The sequence below is a fragment of the Idiotropiscis lumnitzeri genome, chromosome 3 (assembly GCF_059441095.1).
Source record: "Idiotropiscis lumnitzeri isolate Australia: NSW breed Sydney's pygmy pipehorse chromosome 3, RoL_Ilum_1.0, whole genome shotgun sequence".
NCBI classification, from domain to species: domain Eukaryota; kingdom Metazoa; phylum Chordata; class Actinopteri; order Syngnathiformes; family Syngnathidae; genus Idiotropiscis; species Idiotropiscis lumnitzeri.
Window position 1 is genome coordinate 579,635 of NC_142393.1, and position 20,543 is coordinate 600,177.

Genomic DNA, 20,543 nt, shown 5'->3' on the forward strand with positions numbered 1-20,543 from the left:
GTGGACGTTGGGAACAAAGGGCTTCTTAAAACTGCTGGAACGGAGAAGATAGGTTGGGCTCTTGCTAATCACTCTCGTCCAGATGAATTTGCCTGCGTGAGTGACGAAAGGGCCACTTTAGCAGAGAGGACAATTAACACTGGTGAGTGTTGAAGGAAGCACTCTTGCTTAGTTTCTCAAGAGCAACTCACTTGAGTGCTGACGTCATGAGGACACTCATTTTCAAGAACATTATTCTTATTCGAACACATTTCCTCTTTCCTATGATTGCATTCGCTCTCTTGCCCTTTAAAGCCCCTTTTAGAGGAAAGTCAAATTTATTGCCTTGTACTGGGTTGTTTTAAAGGGCCAACGCCGCACGCACGCGCGCGCGCGCGCACGCACGCTCATCCCTCCTCGTCAAATCCCCCCTAAACTAACCACCAATGGGCGTCACCAGGCTGCCCCCTCCCCTCCTCTCTCTCTCCTTCCCCCTCAACTCCGTCAGTGTGTCCTCACTCTGATAAAGGTCCAAGCATCATTTCCAACCCAGACGCGACAGAACCAGTGCGCGCTCGCCGTTTGGACTCCAGCTGCTGCAATTAGGACCGCATCGACTGCGACGAGGATCGCGTCGGCCTTCGAAAGCAGGGATAGGCGTTAGTACAGACAAGTCAGGTGGTCGCACTTGTTGCTGGTGTGCTCAGGTGGAGTCCAGGGCGCGCGCGACAGTCGTGCGCGCACGCACATGGCCGCAGCCAAGACGCGCTCCTGTTCCTCCGCTTAATGCGCGTCATGGGGCCGCCGCAAGCCGCAGAAGCAAACGACACCTGACTGTGATCCCAAAGCGCCCAACAATCTCGCCAGCTCCATCTTGAGTCGAACGCCTTTGCGAGAGGGACGCCACCATGTTGGCTTTCGACGAGATTCGAAGCGCACGACCAACCCGAATTCAGCGTCGCGGGTCGCGCGGAGGCTCGTCCAAGTCGCCAAAACATCCCAGAACCGCTTCGAGCTATGTGTGCGCTTTGCTGCTGCTGTTGCTCACACCGCGAGTGGATTCTTCATGGTGGTGAGTCTCCGACAGATAATTAAAAAAAAACGGGTGCGAATGTAAATCGTTTCAACGTTTGAGAATGTTCTCTTTTGGTTGCTACATATTAAAGTGTTATAGGAGTGATCCCGTATTTAGTCATTTATTAGAAAGTTGTAGTATTACAAAATAAATACATAAATGGACAATCAATATTTATTTCAGAAATAAAAAGGGACTTCCCTTTGTGAAGATGATTTTTTTTGGGGGGGGAAATCAATTTCACTTTAATGTATGAAGTAATGCCAGTTTTTTATCATGTCAGCCATGTTAATCATTTTGGATTAATTTTTTTTTTTTTTTTTTAGCATTGTGCTTTGTGACGCTTTGTGGGTCTGTCGCAATAACAGAGTGATTAATTTCATTTTTGTGGCTCTTGACGCAAAATATGTTTGACTACGCTGGAAGTTGCATTCATTCATTTAAATCAACTTCAGTGGAATACCCCCAAACTAGATCATACTGAATATTGTAGGCAAGGCGTGAAAAAATAAAAGTTCCAATATATTATTGGTATGTTTGTGTGCATTTTCAAAACCGGGCTGCTTGAATTTGGGAAAGAAGAAACAAAAAAACAAAAAACAGGGAGCCTGGTCTGCTGAGGAGGGAGCGATGCCATTCTTGGCCAGGAAGTGTCCGATGCTCGGGACTTTGTGAGCAGACACAAACAGAGTTGCCTGTATTTGCACAACTCATTTGAGGGCAGTCCTGGAACTTTTATGACACACCCAGTGTGCTTCTGAAAATACATTTTGAAGATGCTGTCACATGACTGCAGAGTCACTTTTGATGCCGTCTCAGCTAGTTTTCGTCTTAAACAAGAACACACGGGTTGAGCGGCAACCATGCTTTGTTAGAAGTTGAGGTCATTACATCACTGGCACGGAAAGAGCAGTTCAGAACATTCCGAGAGAAATTCCTTCATCCCATAAGCGGAAGAGGGACAGCGCTTCTGAGCGGGGGCGTTTCTAGTTGCCTTTGGGGGCCCCCCGGCCCAAAAACACCAAGCTCATCAGCCGATCTTTTATTTTGAATAACCCGGGTGCAGAATCTTGTTGAAAAACTTGAAATACAAACAGAAATGCCACTGAAATATAAAACGTTTTGTGAATGACAAAAAAAAAAATGACAGCTGAAAGGTAAGATGGGAAGCAATGTCATCTTTGAATGAAACAAATTGATAAAGAAAGAAACAAAAAAACCTTCAGCGAGAAAAGCCATCTTGTCAATACTTATTTAAAAAAAATAGATATAGAAAAGGACTTCTTCAGACGGCACGGCGGCCGATGTGTTAGCTGGTCCGCCTCACAGCGCAAAGGTCGTGAGGTCACGTGGTGTTTGCCTGTTTTCTCCGCTTTGCTCCCACGTTCCAAAAAACATGCTTGCTACGTTACGTGGACACCCAGTTGGGATGTCCGTTCCACCACGCGTGGCCCGAAATGGTTCAGGTTGGGCCCCGCCTACTCCTCAAAGACGGCTGGGATAGGCTCCAGCACGCCTCGCCACCTTCGCTCCAGATATCGGACTCCCTCAGATGGGAATGGATCCCGACTCGCTTCCAAATCCATCCATCTTCTGTTGGGTCGCGGGGGGGTGCTGGAGCCTATCCCAGCGATCTTCGGGAAGTAGGCGGGGTCCCACCCTGAACTGGTTGCCAGCCAATTGCAGGGCACACAAAGACAAACAACCATCCGCGCTCACACTCATACCTCGGAGGCTTCCAAATCTATCACTATTTGAAAAAAGACGTGAAACAACTTCCAGATGCCAGCAAGAGCAACACGGAATACTTTGAGAGTCTTCAACCAATTTATCAAGTAGTTCTTTTGTTTTTTTTTAAGTCAGGCGAAGCCTGCTTTCATGGGTGCGGCCATCTCGGAAACGAGAGCTGGGCCACACTTGCGCTCTTGAATCCGAAAAAAAAATGCCGAGTGCAATCGCGCACTGCCCCCTATCAGTCAAAAGCGGAATTACAGATATATTGCTTCTCAAACGCTTTCCGCTCTTAACTTGAAAATGACAACGACGGAGTCAGCCAACTTTGGTTGTCATTGGCTCAACTTCTGTCCACTCCCACGCATCGTAACTCATTTGTGCCGGCAGCCGCACACCAAACGAAACGTTGGCGGTCACGGTGGCGTGTTTTCCTCCACACGAGCCAGTCGGCCTTGAGAAGAAGAAGCGCGGCACGTTCTCGCTCGCTCACGTCGCCGCGTCTCGTAGCGCACAAGCGAGCGGCTTCGCGTGATGATTTCCAAGCCAATAAAATAAAGGCAAGTCCTCTTGACTCGCCCGAGAGAAACAAGAGAAATTAAGGATGACTTGCAGCTCGGCTCGTCCTGGCCTTTGATGAGCACTCTCTTGTTCTCGCGCTCGTCCAATTCCTCCCCTGGGGAGTCGAGAGCCGCCGGTCTCCATCCTCTCTCTCTCACTCTCGTAAAAGCACCACTCGGCTACGCGCCTCCTCAGTGACCCACCGAGGCGCACGCGCACGTATCACTTTCAGACGTGAGCTGCAGTGTTTCATGTCGGTTTTATGAAGCTTGCGCGGCGGATTGGACAGCGAGCGTGGGAGAGACGTGAGTGAAAGGAAAAGGAGAGCTAAAGGGGGTCTCCGACCGACAGGGTTATTGGAGGCCCCTCGGCCTGATTTGTGACGCGGCCGTTTCGACCGTCTCATTGGGAAACATTGAAAGACACGTCCAGGTGCAGAGAGGTTGAGTGTCTCTTTATTTGCACGGACGAGGACACGCTTGCCTCCTCTCTGCTCTCCACAAACCGGAAATTGTTCAGTGTTGGACACGTTTTGGTGTTTGGCCATCGACCGGGCCGCCTCGTACGCGAATGCGACGCGGTTCTCGGGTGTGCCAAATTCAACCGAGCGGACGGGCACGGGCGGCGTTTGCTCAAAGACACTTGGCCAGGAGTTCAAAAGGTGACGAGCGTCTCTCCGACCACTTCGGCGTTGCTTTCACTTACGAGCGTTTCAAGGTATAAACTGTCGCTCTTGCGATTTCTTTTTTGTTTCAACTTTTTGGGAAAGCTTTGAAATTGGAGCGCTCTAGCTGCAAATTCAATTCAACTGAGTTGACAACCAAAATTGTTTCCAGCCTTCCCCAGTTGACATTTACTGTTAAAGTAAATATTCGGCACAATAAAGAGAATTTGTCGGCTTTGCATTAAAACGTGCACATGCCTTTCGCCTGAACAACGCACACTCGCCTGATAACACACAATACAAAATGCCACAGGCGGGCTAAGCAATTGCAGTGTTGCACTATTTGAATATAAACGGACGCGACGCATGCGGACGGCCAATGTGACAATGTTTTTGATCTTTTATAAAAAAAAAAAAAACGAATCATTTTACTCCAGCCTGCTCAGTTGTGACACCTTTCTCTGTTTGTATCCGTTTTCTCGTACGATATCTCAATGTGAGGCTGGAACGTAGCGAACAAAGCTAGCCGCCACAACAGTTGTTGATTGGCTTTTGTTTGTTGATAAACTTTTTGGATTTTTTTTTACGTGGTCCTCGGAAGCAATCGTTTGGCGGCTGACTTGACTTTGAATTGCGCTCGGCCTGAACGATCCTTCAGTCGGCCTTCGGCGTAAAAAAGCGCGATGACGCACTTGAACTGGTGCGCAATATTCAATTTTGCGTATCTGCACCCGTGTGTGTGCGTGTGTATAACAGAATAGAAAACGCATTTGTTCTAAATGACGGCCGCTCACTGCTGGGTGAAGCCCAATCGATTGCAATTGAGCAAATAAAATCAACAGAGCTGGGCATTTGACCCGTTGTGTTCCACGGATGGCGGTAAGGACGCAGGACACGGGTGCTCAATCCTGTTCCTCGAGGTGGGTCCGCCGTCCGGCCCGTTTTCCATCACACAGCCTCCCGAAACGAGGGCAACGTTTGCTTTCGATCGCTCACTCCCGTTTGTTTCGGACGCAGGTACATCGGCGCGCTGGGTGCCCGTGTGATCTGCGACAACATTCCCGCCTTGGTGAACAAGCAGCGGCAACTGTGCCAGCGGCACCCGGACATCATGCAGGCCATCGGCGAGGGGACAAAGGAGTGGATCCGAGAGTGCCAGCACCAGTTCAGACACCACCGCTGGAACTGCAGCACGCTGGAACGCGATCCCACCGTGTTCGGACGCGTCTTACTGAGAAGTGAGTCCACGTCCGACGGCGCCTCCGCGACGCCTTACGGTCATTCCATTTCACGTTCGGTCGGGGCAAACAATGGAGACTTTGTGTGCGGTGGAGAGGGCTAAACAATATTGAAGATGTCAACATTTAGAGAGAAATATTGATTGCGGGACAAAGCGCGGCGGTTTGAATGATGAACAGAAAATGTCCTCCTTCGGCCTCCCACACAAGCGGCCCCCACGCCGCCCACGGGCCTCACCAGGACCGCCTCCCTTCCTCCCTCCCCCGTCCAGAAACAAGACATTCCAGTCGATGCCGACGTTGGAGAACAGACGCTTCCGGCCACTTATTCCTTCCTTTGGTTGATGATCAACAATGGAAAAGGCTCGAGTGCGCAACCAGATTTGTAGACTCGTCATCTCACTTTGGGTTTACGTGATTGGTGAGACGCAGTCAAACACACTCGTTGCATCTCGGAAAAGCGTCAATTCTTTTCTTTTTCCCGTGACGTTGCACCGGGGTCGTGCGGGTCAAAGTTGGCGAGCGAGGCGGCGCCAGCTCATTGCGTGCCGCCCTCCATCGGCGCAATGCCAAGAACAGGACCGGAGACGCGCATAATCACCAGAGCCGGCCTCTCCAAGCGGGACGATCTCTTACGAGGGTCGCGGGGGTGCCGGAGCCTATCCCGGCCGTCTTCAGGCAGTAGGCGGGGCCCGCCCCGGACTGGTCGCCAGCCCATCGCAGGGCACACAAAGACAAAGAAAGCCGCAAGCAAGTAAATCGAGCCACGCAGGCACGGGGAGAACATGAAAAGCCCACGCAGGAAGGCGGGAGTCGGAATCCAACCCGCGACTCACCGGTCAAGCACCGCCCCGCCTGAGCTCCAAAATGGAAATGTATTGATTTTGCGTTTGCGTTTTTATATCCGATTGCCGGCGAGTACAAAATTGCCTCGGCACGTGTCGCCGCGTTGCACACGCCATTTGAAAAGCGGAAGGGGTCGTCACGCAAAATGAGGATGACTTCCACAAGGCGGGCGCTTTTTTTATTTTTTTTTACGCTCGGGAGAAGCGGAACGGATCTAACGGCTCCTTTTTTGCACTCTTGCTTCATCTCCGTCGCAGGCAGCCGAGAAGCGGCGTTCGTGTACGCCATCTCCTCCGCCGGGGTGGTGTACGCGCTGACGCGTGCCTGCAGCCAAGGCGAGCTCAAGACGTGCAACTGCGACCCGCAAAAACGTGGCCGAGACAAAGACGAGAGAGGAGATTTCGACTGGGGGGGGTGCAGCGACCACGTCAACTACGGCATCAGGTTCGCCAAAGCCTTCATCGACGCCAAAGAGAGGACGGTCCGAGACGCGCGGGCGCTCATGAACCTGCACAACAATCGCTGCGGAAGAACCGTGAGTGAGCGCACGAGACGCAAGCCCACTTCTTTGAATTTGCCGGTCTTCCCTTTTACTTTGAATCGGTTGTGATCGATTTGGAATTGTCAACGTTGCCATTCAGGCGCACGGCGCCAATTTCAGGTCCTTTGGTCAAAGTTCCATCTTTTGTTGTTTTCTAAATTGGTGCACTTGAAAGTTAAGGTGCAACCTCAAGGAATAAATCAAATGCGTATTAAGTTGTCACACGTCGATTGGCGAGCTCCAAGAAGAAGAACGTTCGTTTGGCCGCTCAAATGATCCGACCAAGCAAACGCGGATGTGTCGTTGTGCGTTTAGGCGGTGAAGCGTTTCGTGAAGCTGGAGTGCAAATGCCACGGCGTGAGCGGCTCCTGCACGCTGCGGACGTGCTGGACGGCCATGTCGGACTTCGGAAAGAGCGGCGACTACCTGCGGAGGAAATACAACGGGGCCGTCGAGGTGACCATGAACCAAGACGGGACGGGATTCACCGTGGCCAACAAAGCCTTTCGAAAGGCCACCAAAAACGACCTCGTCTACTTTGAAAACTCGCCCAATTATTGTCTGGCGGACAAATCAACAGGTAATCTGCTGAACCTCGTTGATAGATGGGCCTGGCTATGATGTGTGTGTGTGTGTGTGTGTGTGTGTTCATTGTCTTTGTTTGGGAGTGGATGTCAATCACGGCAGTCACATTTGGCCTCCTGTGTGTGTGCGTGTGGAAGCTCCGAGTAGCCTGAGGGAGCGACGTGGTCATTCTGTGACCACCTGACCTCTGTCAGTCTTTGCCTACACACACACACACACACCCGCAGGTTGGAGCCGCCGTCGCCTCACCTTCAGCGAAAGCGACCAACCGCTTCCGATGGCCTCGCTTTGCTCCGTTCAGAAGATGAAATTCTTGAGGGCTCAACACCTCGCTCCGGTTTTTTCCTCTCCTCTAACGCTTGTCGATTGGTCCATCATCCTCGTCTTTTCTCACCTTCCAGTGGAATTCACAGCCTTGGGACACAGGCAGCTAATTAAAAAAAAAAAAAAAAAAAAAAGCTGCTTCTTTTTGTAGCCCGCCCGCTCGCTCGCCCGCTCGCTCGCTGTGTGTCTGTCTGAACTAAGCGTAGCTGGAGGGCAGAGTGGGCCTCCGAGTGTGAGAGCCTGTCTGTCTGTCACGCTCCACTGTCCATTAAACCGTCGCGCACGCACACACACACACACGCAATGTGGCTTCAAAGGGAGCAGCCGCTTGGGAAAGGCAAAGTAACTATAGGCGACTCTACCAACACGGCATAGCTGTCGCTGTCTTTCTGTTGTTCCGAGGGCAGCGTGTTGTGATAGGTAGACATTCAAACACACAGCTTCTCAAATCAAACAGTGCCACTAATCTCCCTGTGGATGACATTCACACACACACACACACACTTTCAGGCCTTTGCCGTCGCAGTCACAATTCCATTTTCTATCCCGCTTGTCCTCATTCCAAACATATGCAATGAAATTGTTGTGACGATTCCTGACAAAAAAAACAAACTGAAAGACAAACGACAAGGATGGCCGAGTGGTCTAAGGCGCCGCGTTCAGGACCCAGTCTCCCCAGGAGGCCTGGGTTCGAATCTCGAATTTCCCCATTGTGGGACTAATAAAGGCAATATTAACATTGGAGATGAAATAATCAATTTGCATCTCCCGTGACTTTTGTTTTCGGAATGCGGACCGCAAGGAGAAAATCCCCACACGTACGGCGAGAACATGCCAACGCCACGCAGGCAGGCGGGAGTCGAGAAAGTCAACCGTCAACGTCACAAGTACAACCAACATGTGCAAACAAACCAAAAAACACCCAAAAAGTTCAATGTAACAACAAAGACACCATCCGCAATTACAAATCATTAAAGTGAAGTCCACAATTATTCATGATGAAGCTGAAGCGGCAGAATAGCTTGAGAAGCACTCTCAAGGATCCAGTGAACTTCGGTACGCAGACGACACCAATCGCAGATTCTTCGTTCCTCTTTGGAACGAATTTTGGAGCCATGAAAAGATCTCCCCTCGAAGCCTCTTTCCCACCGAGCAAGTCGTCGCGGCGCTCTACATGACGCCCGTTACAAGTGAGCAGCTAGCTTGTGAGCTAACAAGCTTGCAGAGGCGCTTCGTTTTGTGTCAAACGAAAAAGTCGACCGGATCGAACGGCACACGTGAATCAACTTGGAAGTCGCGCAACACGACAAATCCTTTGAGTCGTGACTAATATACTCACAATGAGCAAAAAGAAAAAAGCAAATACAAATTTACATGCATGTGTTTAGCGATTTAGCAAAAATATCATATCACATTTTTTTTTTACAAATTAAATCACAATCACGATTTGAATTGCAATTGTTTTTTTAGACTCATTTGCACATTTTTTGTCCTTTTTCGACATGAAAATATATATAAGCCCCCACCATAAATGAAAGCTAACTAAGCTTTCTAAACAGCTTTTAATTTCAATGAAATGTGCAGTGAACGTATTAAAAAAAAAAAGCTAACATAAAAATTCTGCTCACAGCGCAGGGTCGAGTACTTTGAAGAGTCTTCAAAGTCCTCCTTTTCTCTCCACTGTTAATCGGAATTAGGTTTTAGCAAAATCAGACGTCACTGCCTCCGTTACTTCTTTCCACCGCATGGTTTATTTTTTAGGGAGTGCCCTCTTCAATGACTTTTTGTGTTACTGTGAGTTGTGTCCTCGTGGCGCTGGCGACTGCCTCAGGCTGCCGCGTGTCACATCTTTGTTTGCTTTGACTGTCACCGTCGTCTTTTAGTCAATCCAACATTTTGGGGGCGCTCTCGGCAAGCGATGACGTAAACACGTTCGCCGTGTTGCCAGCCGACGCCCAAAGGTAGTCTCTGCAAACAACGTTGATTTGTGTCCTGTCCTCCGGGAAAAAGCAGAACCAAATCCACAGTGAGGACGTCGAGTTTGTTTTCGCGACCAGCTCGGTTTCGTGGCGACTTCCCGCCACACAAACGAACAGGGAGGAGGGAACGTCACGTGGGGTGCGCAGCGCGTGCTGCGATTGGTCGGTCGGGTACGCGTCAGCAGCAGCTCGCGGCTGACGACGAAAACATCGCCCAGAAAAAAAAAAAAAAAAAAAAAAAAAAACATCGCCCAGGACAACAACAGCGACAACAAAGCCGAGACGTTATTGGATGCCTTAAGTTCGGTCCATGTGTGGCGACGGCACATTATTGACTATTGACTCGACTTCCTGAATTTAAATCCAGTTCGAGCAGCTGCAAAATTGGGGACTGCCTTCCCATATTCGTCAACTTTCACTTTCACTTTCAACCATCGAGACTTTTCTTGTCTCAATGGTTTAGATATTGGAAGAAAAAAAAATGTACGTGCCCCATTTTCTATTCGTAATAAGCTTTACTCAGAATAATGTAATCAAGTATTTACAAGTTTTCAAAAAACAGCAACGCAAGAATCGACTGCATAAATGTAAAGTTTTGTGGCGTCACATCAACAAATGAAACCGCAAAACGGCGTTTTTAATCCAACTCTTGTTCTTCTCTCCAGGTTCCATCGGCACTGCTGGCCGGTTGTGCAATAAGACATCGCACAGCCCTGAGGGATGTGAGGTCATGTGTTGCGGGCGGGGCTACGACACCACCCGAGTTGAACAATTGAGCCAGTGCGAGTGCAAATTTGAATGGTGCTGTGCCGTGGAGTGCAAAGTCTGCAAGCGAACGGTGGACGTGCACACGTGCAAGGCCGCCAAGCCAGCCGAGTGGCTGGACAAGACCTGAGCGCCAGCGCGCGGCCCACGCCGCCATCTTGGGACGCAGCCCCGCCCCTTCCCCCTTTGCAGGCCATCCTGCAGAAAACGGCATTCTGGCAAATGTGTCGGAATGCGCTCTGATATCTCCGCCATCCCCCCTCGCCGTCGCCGTCGCCCTCGCCGTCTCTCATTGCATGGCTTATGTACCCGTTTGTGGTGGAATTCCGTATAAAAATAAATAGCCATTCGCCTGTTTGTCAACTGTTGAACGGTGACAAAGAACAACGGTGACGGAGACGGCGCAACGTTTCAGTCCGTTTGGAACTTAGTTCTAGTGTGTGCTTGTGGCGCTCAAAACGGTTTGCAGCTTTTCCGATTCTTTCAAGGCGCATTCTCACATGAACGGAGCCTTCGAACAGCGAGGTCATATACTCACCTATTTTAAGTCAAGTTCTTTTTGTTTTAACCCCAGAAGCAACTTTTCTCGTCAGACTGTGCGCACTTTGACCCGAGGATATTGAAGCGAAAGTGACTCAATCCAGGAGAATGTGGAGATGTTGACTTTTTTTTTTTCTCCTCGCAATAAACGGACAGACGAGTCATTGGAACGTTGAATGCAAGACTGTAAGGAAAAAAAAGAAAGCTTTCCTTCTTTTTTTTTTTCCTCGTTGAAATGATTTATTTAATGATGAATTGTTGGTTCATTTCCCATCTCTGGATGCGATGCGCGACAACGATTGAGACGAGACGAGCATTCTTGTTGGTCAAAGCCAAAATGGCAAAAGCGATTGGACGAGGTTGCTTGCTTGTTTGCTTTCTACGATGTGACCTTTTTCAACGGCAGATGTTCATATGAAATATATGCTATGTTAGTCAGACACGACATTGCTGTGTCCTTTTTTATTTGGGATTAGCGGAACTAATTTGACGAGGTTGGGGGGGGGGTTGATCTGCATTTACAGTAACTTGGCCTTTTCCATTGGAAGTTCGATTAGATATGCGACATTCTAATGCAACTTGATTCCAACAGAAGCAGCCGACATCTTTACAACGCAAACATGGCAAAAAAAATACAACTAGAATCACGATGCACAATTCCATTTCAGAGACAGCAGGCAACAAGCGTGCACTTCTTGTCGTCAGTTCCAAGAGCAGATTATTTGGCATCTGCCTTTTTAATAACGTTCAAGGCGGTGCTTTATTTTGGCGGACTGCAACACACTTCCCCAGACCACCTTGGAAAACTGAAAATATCAAAGCACTAAAACTAAAGTGCTGAGAGAAAAAAAACTAATTGAATTTAAGGTCCACATTTTTGACGACCACCAAGCTTTGAAAACGGCAAAACAGGATCATTTCTCTCAACCGTTCACCACCGATCACAATTAGCCAAAAATGTCTTTTTTCACTTTGGACAAATGTACAAATCGGGGCTTTTCACACGTCCAGCCGGGAATTTGGGGCCCACTTCTTCGCGGAGGCTCATCTTTTGCAGTTGGGGCGGTCTGCGTCATTTTAGACAAAGTGTTTGATTAAAGACTCGAGCGAAAGCCCTCGCTGGCCTCATCCCGATTCCAGGTGGGTCCTCTTTCTAATGACAAGATGGCCGTAATTACCCGGGGTTGTTGAGAGTTGCCGTTGGGACGTGGTCGTGCCACAGAGGCCCCAGTGTGAGCTCCTGCGGGGCAACGTTCCATCAAAGCCTTCTTGGCCGGCGTATCAAAGTGGATTTTATCCAGCGATCTGGCCCGTCTCAGCACCTTGCGCTTTGCGGACTTTGGGGCCGGTCACATCGCGAGCGTACAGATGACAGAAAAGAGGAAAAAGATTCTCGCCCTCCACACGGCATGTTGAGTGTCACGTGATGCGGCTCATGCGCAAGGTGATGATGTTGACGCTCACGAAACGTCAACACCAAGCAAGAATGAGAAAACGGCGGCGTTATCAGCTCATTCTATTTCAAACGTGTGGACAGACGTTGGGCTTTTTGGCCTCTTAAGTTGCTCGCATCCTTGAAGTCGGGCGCGGGCAAACTACGGCCCGGGGGCCACATGCCGCCCGTTTGACGTTTTAATCCGGCCCGCCGAACTTGAAAAAAATTAAATGTTTTATTTTCTAAATACTGCGTTTTTGCATAGACCGATATTTTGTTGTAATGCTTTCATTTAAAATGAAATGTTTTTTTTTTTCAATGAGTTGAGGTGACCAAAACATTGCATCCGTCTGCTCCTGTCAAATTTTAGAAGCCATGGTGGCTCGCCAATCCAAAAGTTTGCTTGAAGTGGTCTTTTTCAAACCAACAGCCGGCTCAATCATGAAATGAGAGCATTTTCAGGGGAATATCGACAAGGTTTCGGTGCGCTACCCATGGCTGGTACTGATGGATCGGCAACGGGGCGGCAGAATTTCCGAGCCGATCCCAGATACTGTTGGAGGTCGTTCTAAATGCAATCAACGCAAGTCCACGAGTGTAAGAGCGAGAATCGTGAGGGAGGAGGTTCAACCTTCTTCTGCAATCTCGTAGGAAGCCTCCGCATTTGCGTCGCCATCTTTCTGGCATCCATGAAAAAGTTCTACGCAGAATAGAAAGTCGTATGCAAATTACAACGAAAGATAAAGGTTCCCGCTGAACAGCGTTTTCCGGACATAATCGATACAGTCGCCGCAAACTACTTTGAATCGACCAGAAATGTTTGCACAACATTTGTTGCGTTCGTTTGGGTCATTTTGATCACGTCAGCATCACATCGACAGAACTCATCATCCTTTCGCGTCGGCAGACATTCTCATCCGATTTAACCGCATTTGGAAGAGTCGATCAGATTTCATGAGGTTTTTTTTTTTTTGGTCCAAGATCGCTCTCATTATTTTTGATCGTATCACTATACGATGCCGCTTGGGAGCGAAAAAAAAAAGAATCGGAATCGCGTCGCTTGAGCGATGTAGCGTGAGTAGACGGCGGGATGGCTGAAGAAGCTCAACGAGGAGTAAATACGGATACGATAAGACGAGTCAAAGTGATGGAAGAGATCGAGCGACGGCGGTGTATAAGGTTTCCGAAAGAGCCGGAGGCGTGTTTATCTGCAGATCCTAATCTTGCGAGAAAGAAACGTCTTCTCAACAATTCATCATCATGACCGGGCCCACCTGCCACGTCCCGCCCCAAACGTCGCCGTCCGCTTCCCGCTGGGCGCTTGCCCCCGTCCGCGTCTTGGAGGAAATCCAGTCCGCATGCACACCAACAGTCCCCAACGACCTTCACCTTGAGGTGGTCCTCAGAAATGCCATCTGTTCCACTCACTTGTTTGGCGGCAGAAGACAAATTTCCGCCTCAACCCAAATCAGCGCCTGAAAAATCCCTATTTCTGAAGCCAATATGCATTCCACCCAGTGAAATATTTGGTTACATGACAATCGCAAGACGATTATTGTTGTATTGCACTGGAGAGGGGAGCCCTCTAATCTCGTTGCACACTTGAGTACAATGACAATAAAGGGATTTCTATTCTATTCTATTCTATAACGAGCTAAACGTGGCTCTTTGATGACAAAGACATGACGTGACGAACAGGAATTTCCGGGACGAAATTGTTGGCGCTCAGAATTGATGACATCACTTCTTAAGGTACATGTCGTCCGTCGTTCCAAAATTGCGACGCTGGTGCAAACGCTCCTCGTTTGGCCACGCCCCCCACCGGGACAGCACGCGGGGCGCAGGCGTCGAGCCCGCGCCGTCACACGTCTGCCGTTGTTCGTCTCGGCTCACACACGCTGACACGTTTTCGTTTGACGGACGGCGGCGACGATGACACTCGCAAGTTGGGACTCGTAAACAAGACGCGTGTTTGATAGCGTTTGGACTTGTGCTAGTGGATTAGAACAAGTGGCCCGCAAGTCTATGTTGTCAAAACGTTTTGATCTTCTGTCGCTTGAAGTGAAATAAAGCCACAACAGTCGCCACATCAAATGTTTTGCTTCGCGCTCATCCTATTTTGGAGCAAAGAGCTTCGATTCCACGATTCGCACTTTTATCGGTTTGGAATGCGTCGATCAGAAAGTCGCTGCCACCGTGTGGAAACCTTGTTAGCCGATTTTGAACTAAAAGCCACTCAAAACCTTTTTGAGTTTTCGTCAAATCAATTTACAAAAACTAGTGTAAAACCTTTTGGCGTTTTTGCCGACTAAAAGGATTACGAACAGGGATGACCAAACGTGACAAAAAGTCAACCGGCATTTTCGACTAACTCTAAAATGCGTTCCCAAAACAAGACGCGTTTGCACCTTCCTTAAAGTTGTCCTCAGTGAGCACTGACGTCCTCTCGCGGGTTTCAAAATGGAACAAGGCATTTCGATTTCGTTTGTGGGACGCCACAGATGAGATTCATATGGAGCCCATTTCAGTTTAAGAAAATGTCATCTCCCTTTTCCGTTTTGCAAATCATTTCTAAGGTCGCAACTTCTCAACAAAGTCGAACCTTCACTCGGAAATGGCGCTTTCATCCTTTCGTATCATATTTTGCGCAAGACCATCTTATCTTATTTTCCCCGTCAAGTGCAACTCGGACAAAGATGCTGAGCCAGAGTCGGATTATTGTCTGGCCTGAAGCGGGACGGCTGGCGACGCCACAAGAATTGTTTACACACGTCACTGCGCGAGTGTGTTTATCTCTCTCCTTGTGTGGGAATTTACAGACACACCTCGCAAGGTACAAACAACAGTGACCTGGAAAAATAGTCCAAATTCCAGCAACATACCAAAGAATGGCCGACACGGACGGAGGTGTGGGAAACGAGGGCTCGGGGTCAAATTGGGGAGCGCTCACACATCGTAGACACTCGTGAGTGGAAGCGGCTGACGAATGCGGAAGACAAGACCAAAGACGATGCGACGTGGAAAGATGACTTTGCCATCATCGGACAAAAGGGGGGGGAGGTGGCTCTGCTCGACTTGTCCAACAAGCGCAAAACGAGGCCAATGACCACATCAAATCCGTTGCGAGCGTTTCCGGTTGGCGCGCTTGAATTGAAGTTGAGGGAGTTCTCGATGACGGCCGCGGTTGCGAATTATAAATTTGGAGCGAGGGGACGCCGAGCCGAGCACGGAAAATTCGTTCATTCGCATCAGAAGCTCAAAACACAAACAGGAGCTCCTCGAGGCCGCGGCTGAAATTGGGCTCGCATCGGCGGAAATACACAAGCTGAGGAAAAGAAACACGCAGCCCACTTGGAGAGACGACCAAACCGACGGCCGAGCGGTGAAAGGCACGAATAAAATGTCTCTTATTGCCCGCGGAAAGGAAGAAGCGAAAATGAGGTCATGACGTCGTCGCTGTGTCAAAGTTTCGAGGAGGACATTCCGATGGATGACAATTGTCATTGGCGCGCGAGCAACTGTCTGCAAACCAATTCGTCCAAATGAGTGAGAAAAGGGAATTTTGACCTTCGCCTGAATATCGAGCGCATGTAAACATCGTCAGATGTTAGCTGGTTCTTCCGCCAGATGGCGCTAAACCAACGTGACCGTCACCAAGCCATTTTCAAGCGTCAACGTCGGCGTCGGATGACCCGGCCGGCCACGTGACGAGCTGCCGAGAAACGGCCTTCCGGGTCTTGTGGTCGTCGACGGCCAATGGCGAGGCGACGTGTCATCAAAGTGCGACAACTACTCATCATCATTTGCGCTGTTGACGATGAAACGCGAGTGGCGGCGTTTTGAGCGCCAGTGATGAAATGGCCATTCGATGCTTTGAAATGTTTTCGCCGCAAGCTCTCGTCCTCCAGTGAGCGCTCGTGGCGCGAGGACAGAGTACAGTAGCCTCAGTCGCTCAGTAAACACAAGTAAACAGAGCGAGCGCTCGGCGTGAAACGGAGGAATCCCGGCCACAAAACATTTACACAGAGCTGACATAGGAACCATATCATTTCACTTTTACAATAAAGCGCCGGCGGAACAAAAACAACAGACGGGGAACTTGTTGACATTTGGCCGATGATGCGATCAAGTGTTGGGGAGCGTTCGTGCCAGCTTTGACGCTGCAATGCAAAGCGTCCACATTTGAGAAGAATCCCTCTTAAAAATCGGACGGAAGAATGTCGGTCCATTCATTCTTTGAATCGACGTGCAGGAACGGCGGCAGGATTTTTTTTCTCTCCCGGAACTAAGAGAGGACGTGTTTTTGCTGACAAAATAATTCATTTGAATCACTTCACTTGCTTCTTTTAGAGATTGTCGATGTTTTTCAATGACAGGACGACAAACGGCACGCGCATGCTCGATATATGAAACGATTTTGAACTGAATTGGCCAAAAACATTCAAGAAAACGGTCAAGCCTCAAACGTGAGCACAGAGCCATGGCAAAACGTCGACCATTTGCGATCGGTGTCGATGCCGGAGCCCATTTGTTTGATGGCTGGATGATGTTTGACGGCTAACTTCAACGGAGAAGAAGTGGAAGCGCCATTTTTCAGGAAGAGTTTGTTCACCATCTGCCAGATGGCTAATCTGTCTTTTGCTCGCACGCCAAAGCAAAAAATGGTCGACATGAGCTTGCGTCTCAAAAAGAAAAACGGCAGCAAGTCAGGTGCCCGCCGCATTTCGAACACGCAGAAAAGCAGCAGCGGCGCTCGTTTGGCTCGTGGCTTGGCTTTCCGCCGGCCTCCGCAAAGCAGAAGCGTCTCCTGACAGCTTTTGATCCAGCTCAGACGCCTCTCGTGCCAAGACGGCGCGGGCCGGCCGCAGCGTCGGCGCAGCGCAGCCCAGCGCCGAGCGTACGTGACACGCAGCGAGAGCACAGATGCTCGCATGCGTGCGAACGTTTGCCGCTGAGTCATCAATCAGTCACCGATACGCGAATGTTGCTTTTTATGAGGACTGCATGCATGGAGGAGCAAAAGCAGACCCGCGTGAGTTTCCGCGCATGCTACGCTGGGCTTTTGATGAAGCCCAAAAGCTCAAATGAATGCCATGACGCTTTTGCAACCGCTTCTTATGACGCTGACGTCGGTCTCACTGGCTCTCGCCGTCATGCGTTTGACCTGCCATCGTTTGTCGGAGCGCAAACAATCTCTCGCCTGTTTGGCGAGAGTGAACGTGCGCGACACTTTTCATTTCAAAACACGTACGCTACAAGTCGAGATGCTTGAAATAGCTCGGGTCAAAGGTCACGTGTTGCGGCTGTTTTCAAACACACACACATTAACGAGTGGAATTTTATATTTCCTCTCTTACAAATCGTCAGTCACGCTCTGAAAAAAAAAAAAAAAAAAAAGGCCACATGAAGGAGAATTTAATGTTTTGAACAGCGAAACAAAAAATGGAATCAGCCCCACCCAACGTCCTCCTTCCAAGTTGATACTTTGAGGTTGTTCTTCTTGGGACAAACAGACCAATCAATGTTTGAAATACGATGACTTGCACATGGGTCCTCGCTCAGAAACCAAATGTGGTCAGCCGCGCTGGCATTGATTGTTTAGGTTGGCATCTCTTGGCTCAACTTTGTTTGGCGGCCTTGAATGTCTATCGATAACGCTTTTGGAACGCGCAGCACTCGTACCTGAAGAAACATTTTCAAGGCTGTTATAGCTCATGGAAACTAGAAATGACAAAAAAAAACTTTTGTCAACGAAATCACACACGAAAAATGCTTTGAAATCATGGAAACGTAACTGACATTTATGTCATTCCAGCAAAAATGTCTTTTGTTTTCATCTTTGACAATTAAGATCAGACGGGAGCTTTCAAATAGATTTAGTTTGTTTTGTTTTTTTCATTTTTAAAATCTTGCACTCGACAAATAAAAGACGAGCAGAAGCATTTTGCACCCGTTGGAGCCGCTTGAGCGAGGACTGGCTGACTCCAAAGTTAAGTGCATGACATTAATCCGGCCGAGATGTAACCAAGGCATGGAAAGAAAGGACTTCACTCTAGCCAGCAGCGATTTGAGGATCCAATTTCAAATCACGGTCCAATTTAAAAGCAGACTTTGAGACTGTCGGCTTTGGATAAGATGCCAGAGGGCAGAGGTCAACACGATTGAGAGTAGAAGCGCCACTGGGAGCGAGCACCATCACCTCTGTCTTCTTTTCATTGAATTTCAGGAAGTGAAGTGACAACCCGATTTTTATTTCCTCTCAACAGAACAAAAGTGTCTTTTTGGCTCAGTTGGACATAAATCTGACTGTGATCCGCTTTGCAGTGGAAGGAAATCCCACATATTCAAAGAGTGGAACTTATGAGCAGCAAATGAAAACAACATTGGCCCCAAAATAGAACCCGGTGGAACGCCATACGGCAGAGGCGAAAGTCAGAGCAACTTAAGCTGACACAAAAAGTCCCGCCAGCCAAATAGGATCGAAACGGCTCTAGAGCTTTAGCATCAATGCCCACCTGGTGCTGTAAACGAGGCCGAAGAAGTCTGTGGACCGCTGTGTGCTCGAAAGCCGCAAGTCACCGGTGTTATTTGCCAAGAGGATATCATTCAAAACTCGGAACAGGGCTGACTCTGTGCTATGCATCGTCTTGAAATCTGACTGGAAAACCTCCAAGAAAGATTTTAAGTGCGTGTGCACCACTTTGTCCAGAATTTAAGAAATAAAATTTGACAGCACACCTTGAGTAAGGCCAGGTTTCTTAAGCAGGGCTTGCATTTCAGCAAGTTTCAAATATTGGAAGAAGAACGGCCAAAACCGATCCACCAACACTCGGGAGAACCTCCTTAAAGACGTGAGGAGGAACAAAGTCACGTGACTCAAGTAAAAGTAAAACGTAAATCTATTGCGTAAGTATTCACTGAGAGAAAAAAAACAAAACTCCTCAAGCACCTTGTAACTAATGAGGAACTTTTGATTTCTTCATCGCCCCCAAAGATGGCATGAATGTCAAATTGGACTTCAAATATTGCCCATCCATCATTTGGGCCTTGCCGCCATCCACGCTGTGATTGTTAAGCGCACAAAAGGAGACCGTTTATGTGTGCGTGTTTGTGTTGTTCTTTATCTGACTCGATGAGTGAGTAGAGGTTGCTTGCAAGGCCATCTGTCCCTCGCAAGACACCCCATCTGTCTCTGTCACTCTGCCTACACACACACACACACACACACGCACACACAAACGCACGGACGCCGCTCCACTGACATCCAGCAATCAGTCTGAGAAACAAGTCAACGCCAAACATGGACCGGCTGAACGGACATGTTAGGGTTGGGACCACGTGAGGACGGATAAGGACTAAGCTTGAGTTTGTGGAAAACTGCCGATTCATCACAAATTTCAAACAAACAGAACAGAAGATGAGTGCTGCAGCATTCAAATGGACTTATGGGATTTGTCTGCGTATACAAGTGCACATGAGATTGTACGTGAGGATGGCAAAAGCGCAGCAGGCTGTTTGCGAGCAGATTGTCAAGTTTGTCTCCTCCTCTTTCCACTCGCGCACTTCAGTCGTCAAAACTCAACAGGCAGGAATTGAAGGGAAAAGGGAACACCGTCGCTGTCATTAGCTTGGATGAACCTGGATGTGTCTTTGCATGCATGTGCGGGAGTCGGGGGGCGGATTCCGGGTGACCTCGGTGGCCCGGGCCGCCTTTCTCGGAGAGCATCAGAAAATGGGAGCATCCCCTCTCACCATGCTGATAAGATCAAGGCATTCCGACGGCCAGAGCGGTCATTACCCTGCTCTGCGGCCCATAATGTGCCTCCATTAAAACACCCAATTGCCGTGGAAAAGCAGCTGCGGCCATTTCAGACTTTTTCACTCGGCATTCTGTCTTTGGGGCGCACTGAACGGATACGTTGTTGAGTTGGCGTTGGAAGCGTTCGAGTGAGTTCAAGTGCTGGCTGGGGTTGTAACTCGTGCTCATGTGAGGTTGCGAGCGCCAAGTCAGTGACACCATCACTGCGTCAGTGACAAAACAGGACGATGCTCTCTGCTCTGGCCCGCCGAAGACAAACAAGGTCAGCCAGGCATAGGCACAGACACACGCCATTAACAGTGAACAGGACAAACAAACGCCACTAATTGTTCTGAGGCGCAATCTTCAGTTCACACGTCCTGGCCCCGCGAACAAGGCCAATAAATAAACAATGATTTGGACGAGGGGGGCTGCTTTACAACAGTTCAGCCCACCCAAACAAACGAAAGGGCGTGTGGCAA

The 20,543-nt window shown here is 49.1% G+C and overlaps 2 protein-coding genes across 2 annotated transcripts in view; one reads left to right on the forward strand and one right to left on the reverse strand.

Annotated features, from left to right (window-relative positions):
* aurkaip1 (aurora kinase A interacting protein 1) overlaps positions 1 to 20,543 on the reverse strand; it is a 36,987-nt gene that overhangs the window by 15,729 nt on the left and 715 nt on the right. The window lies entirely within an intron of this gene.
* LOC148339300 (protein Wnt-2b-A-like) lies at positions 521 to 11,270 on the forward strand. Its single transcript, XM_088289192.1, has 5 exons — positions 521 to 1,051; positions 5,028 to 5,248; positions 6,352 to 6,629; positions 6,951 to 7,215; positions 10,189 to 11,270. The coding sequence occupies exons 1-5, from the start codon at positions 888 to 890 to the stop codon at positions 10,416 to 10,418; spliced, it is 1,158 nt and encodes a 385-aa protein (XP_088145318.1). The 5' UTR covers positions 521 to 887; the 3' UTR covers positions 10,419 to 11,270.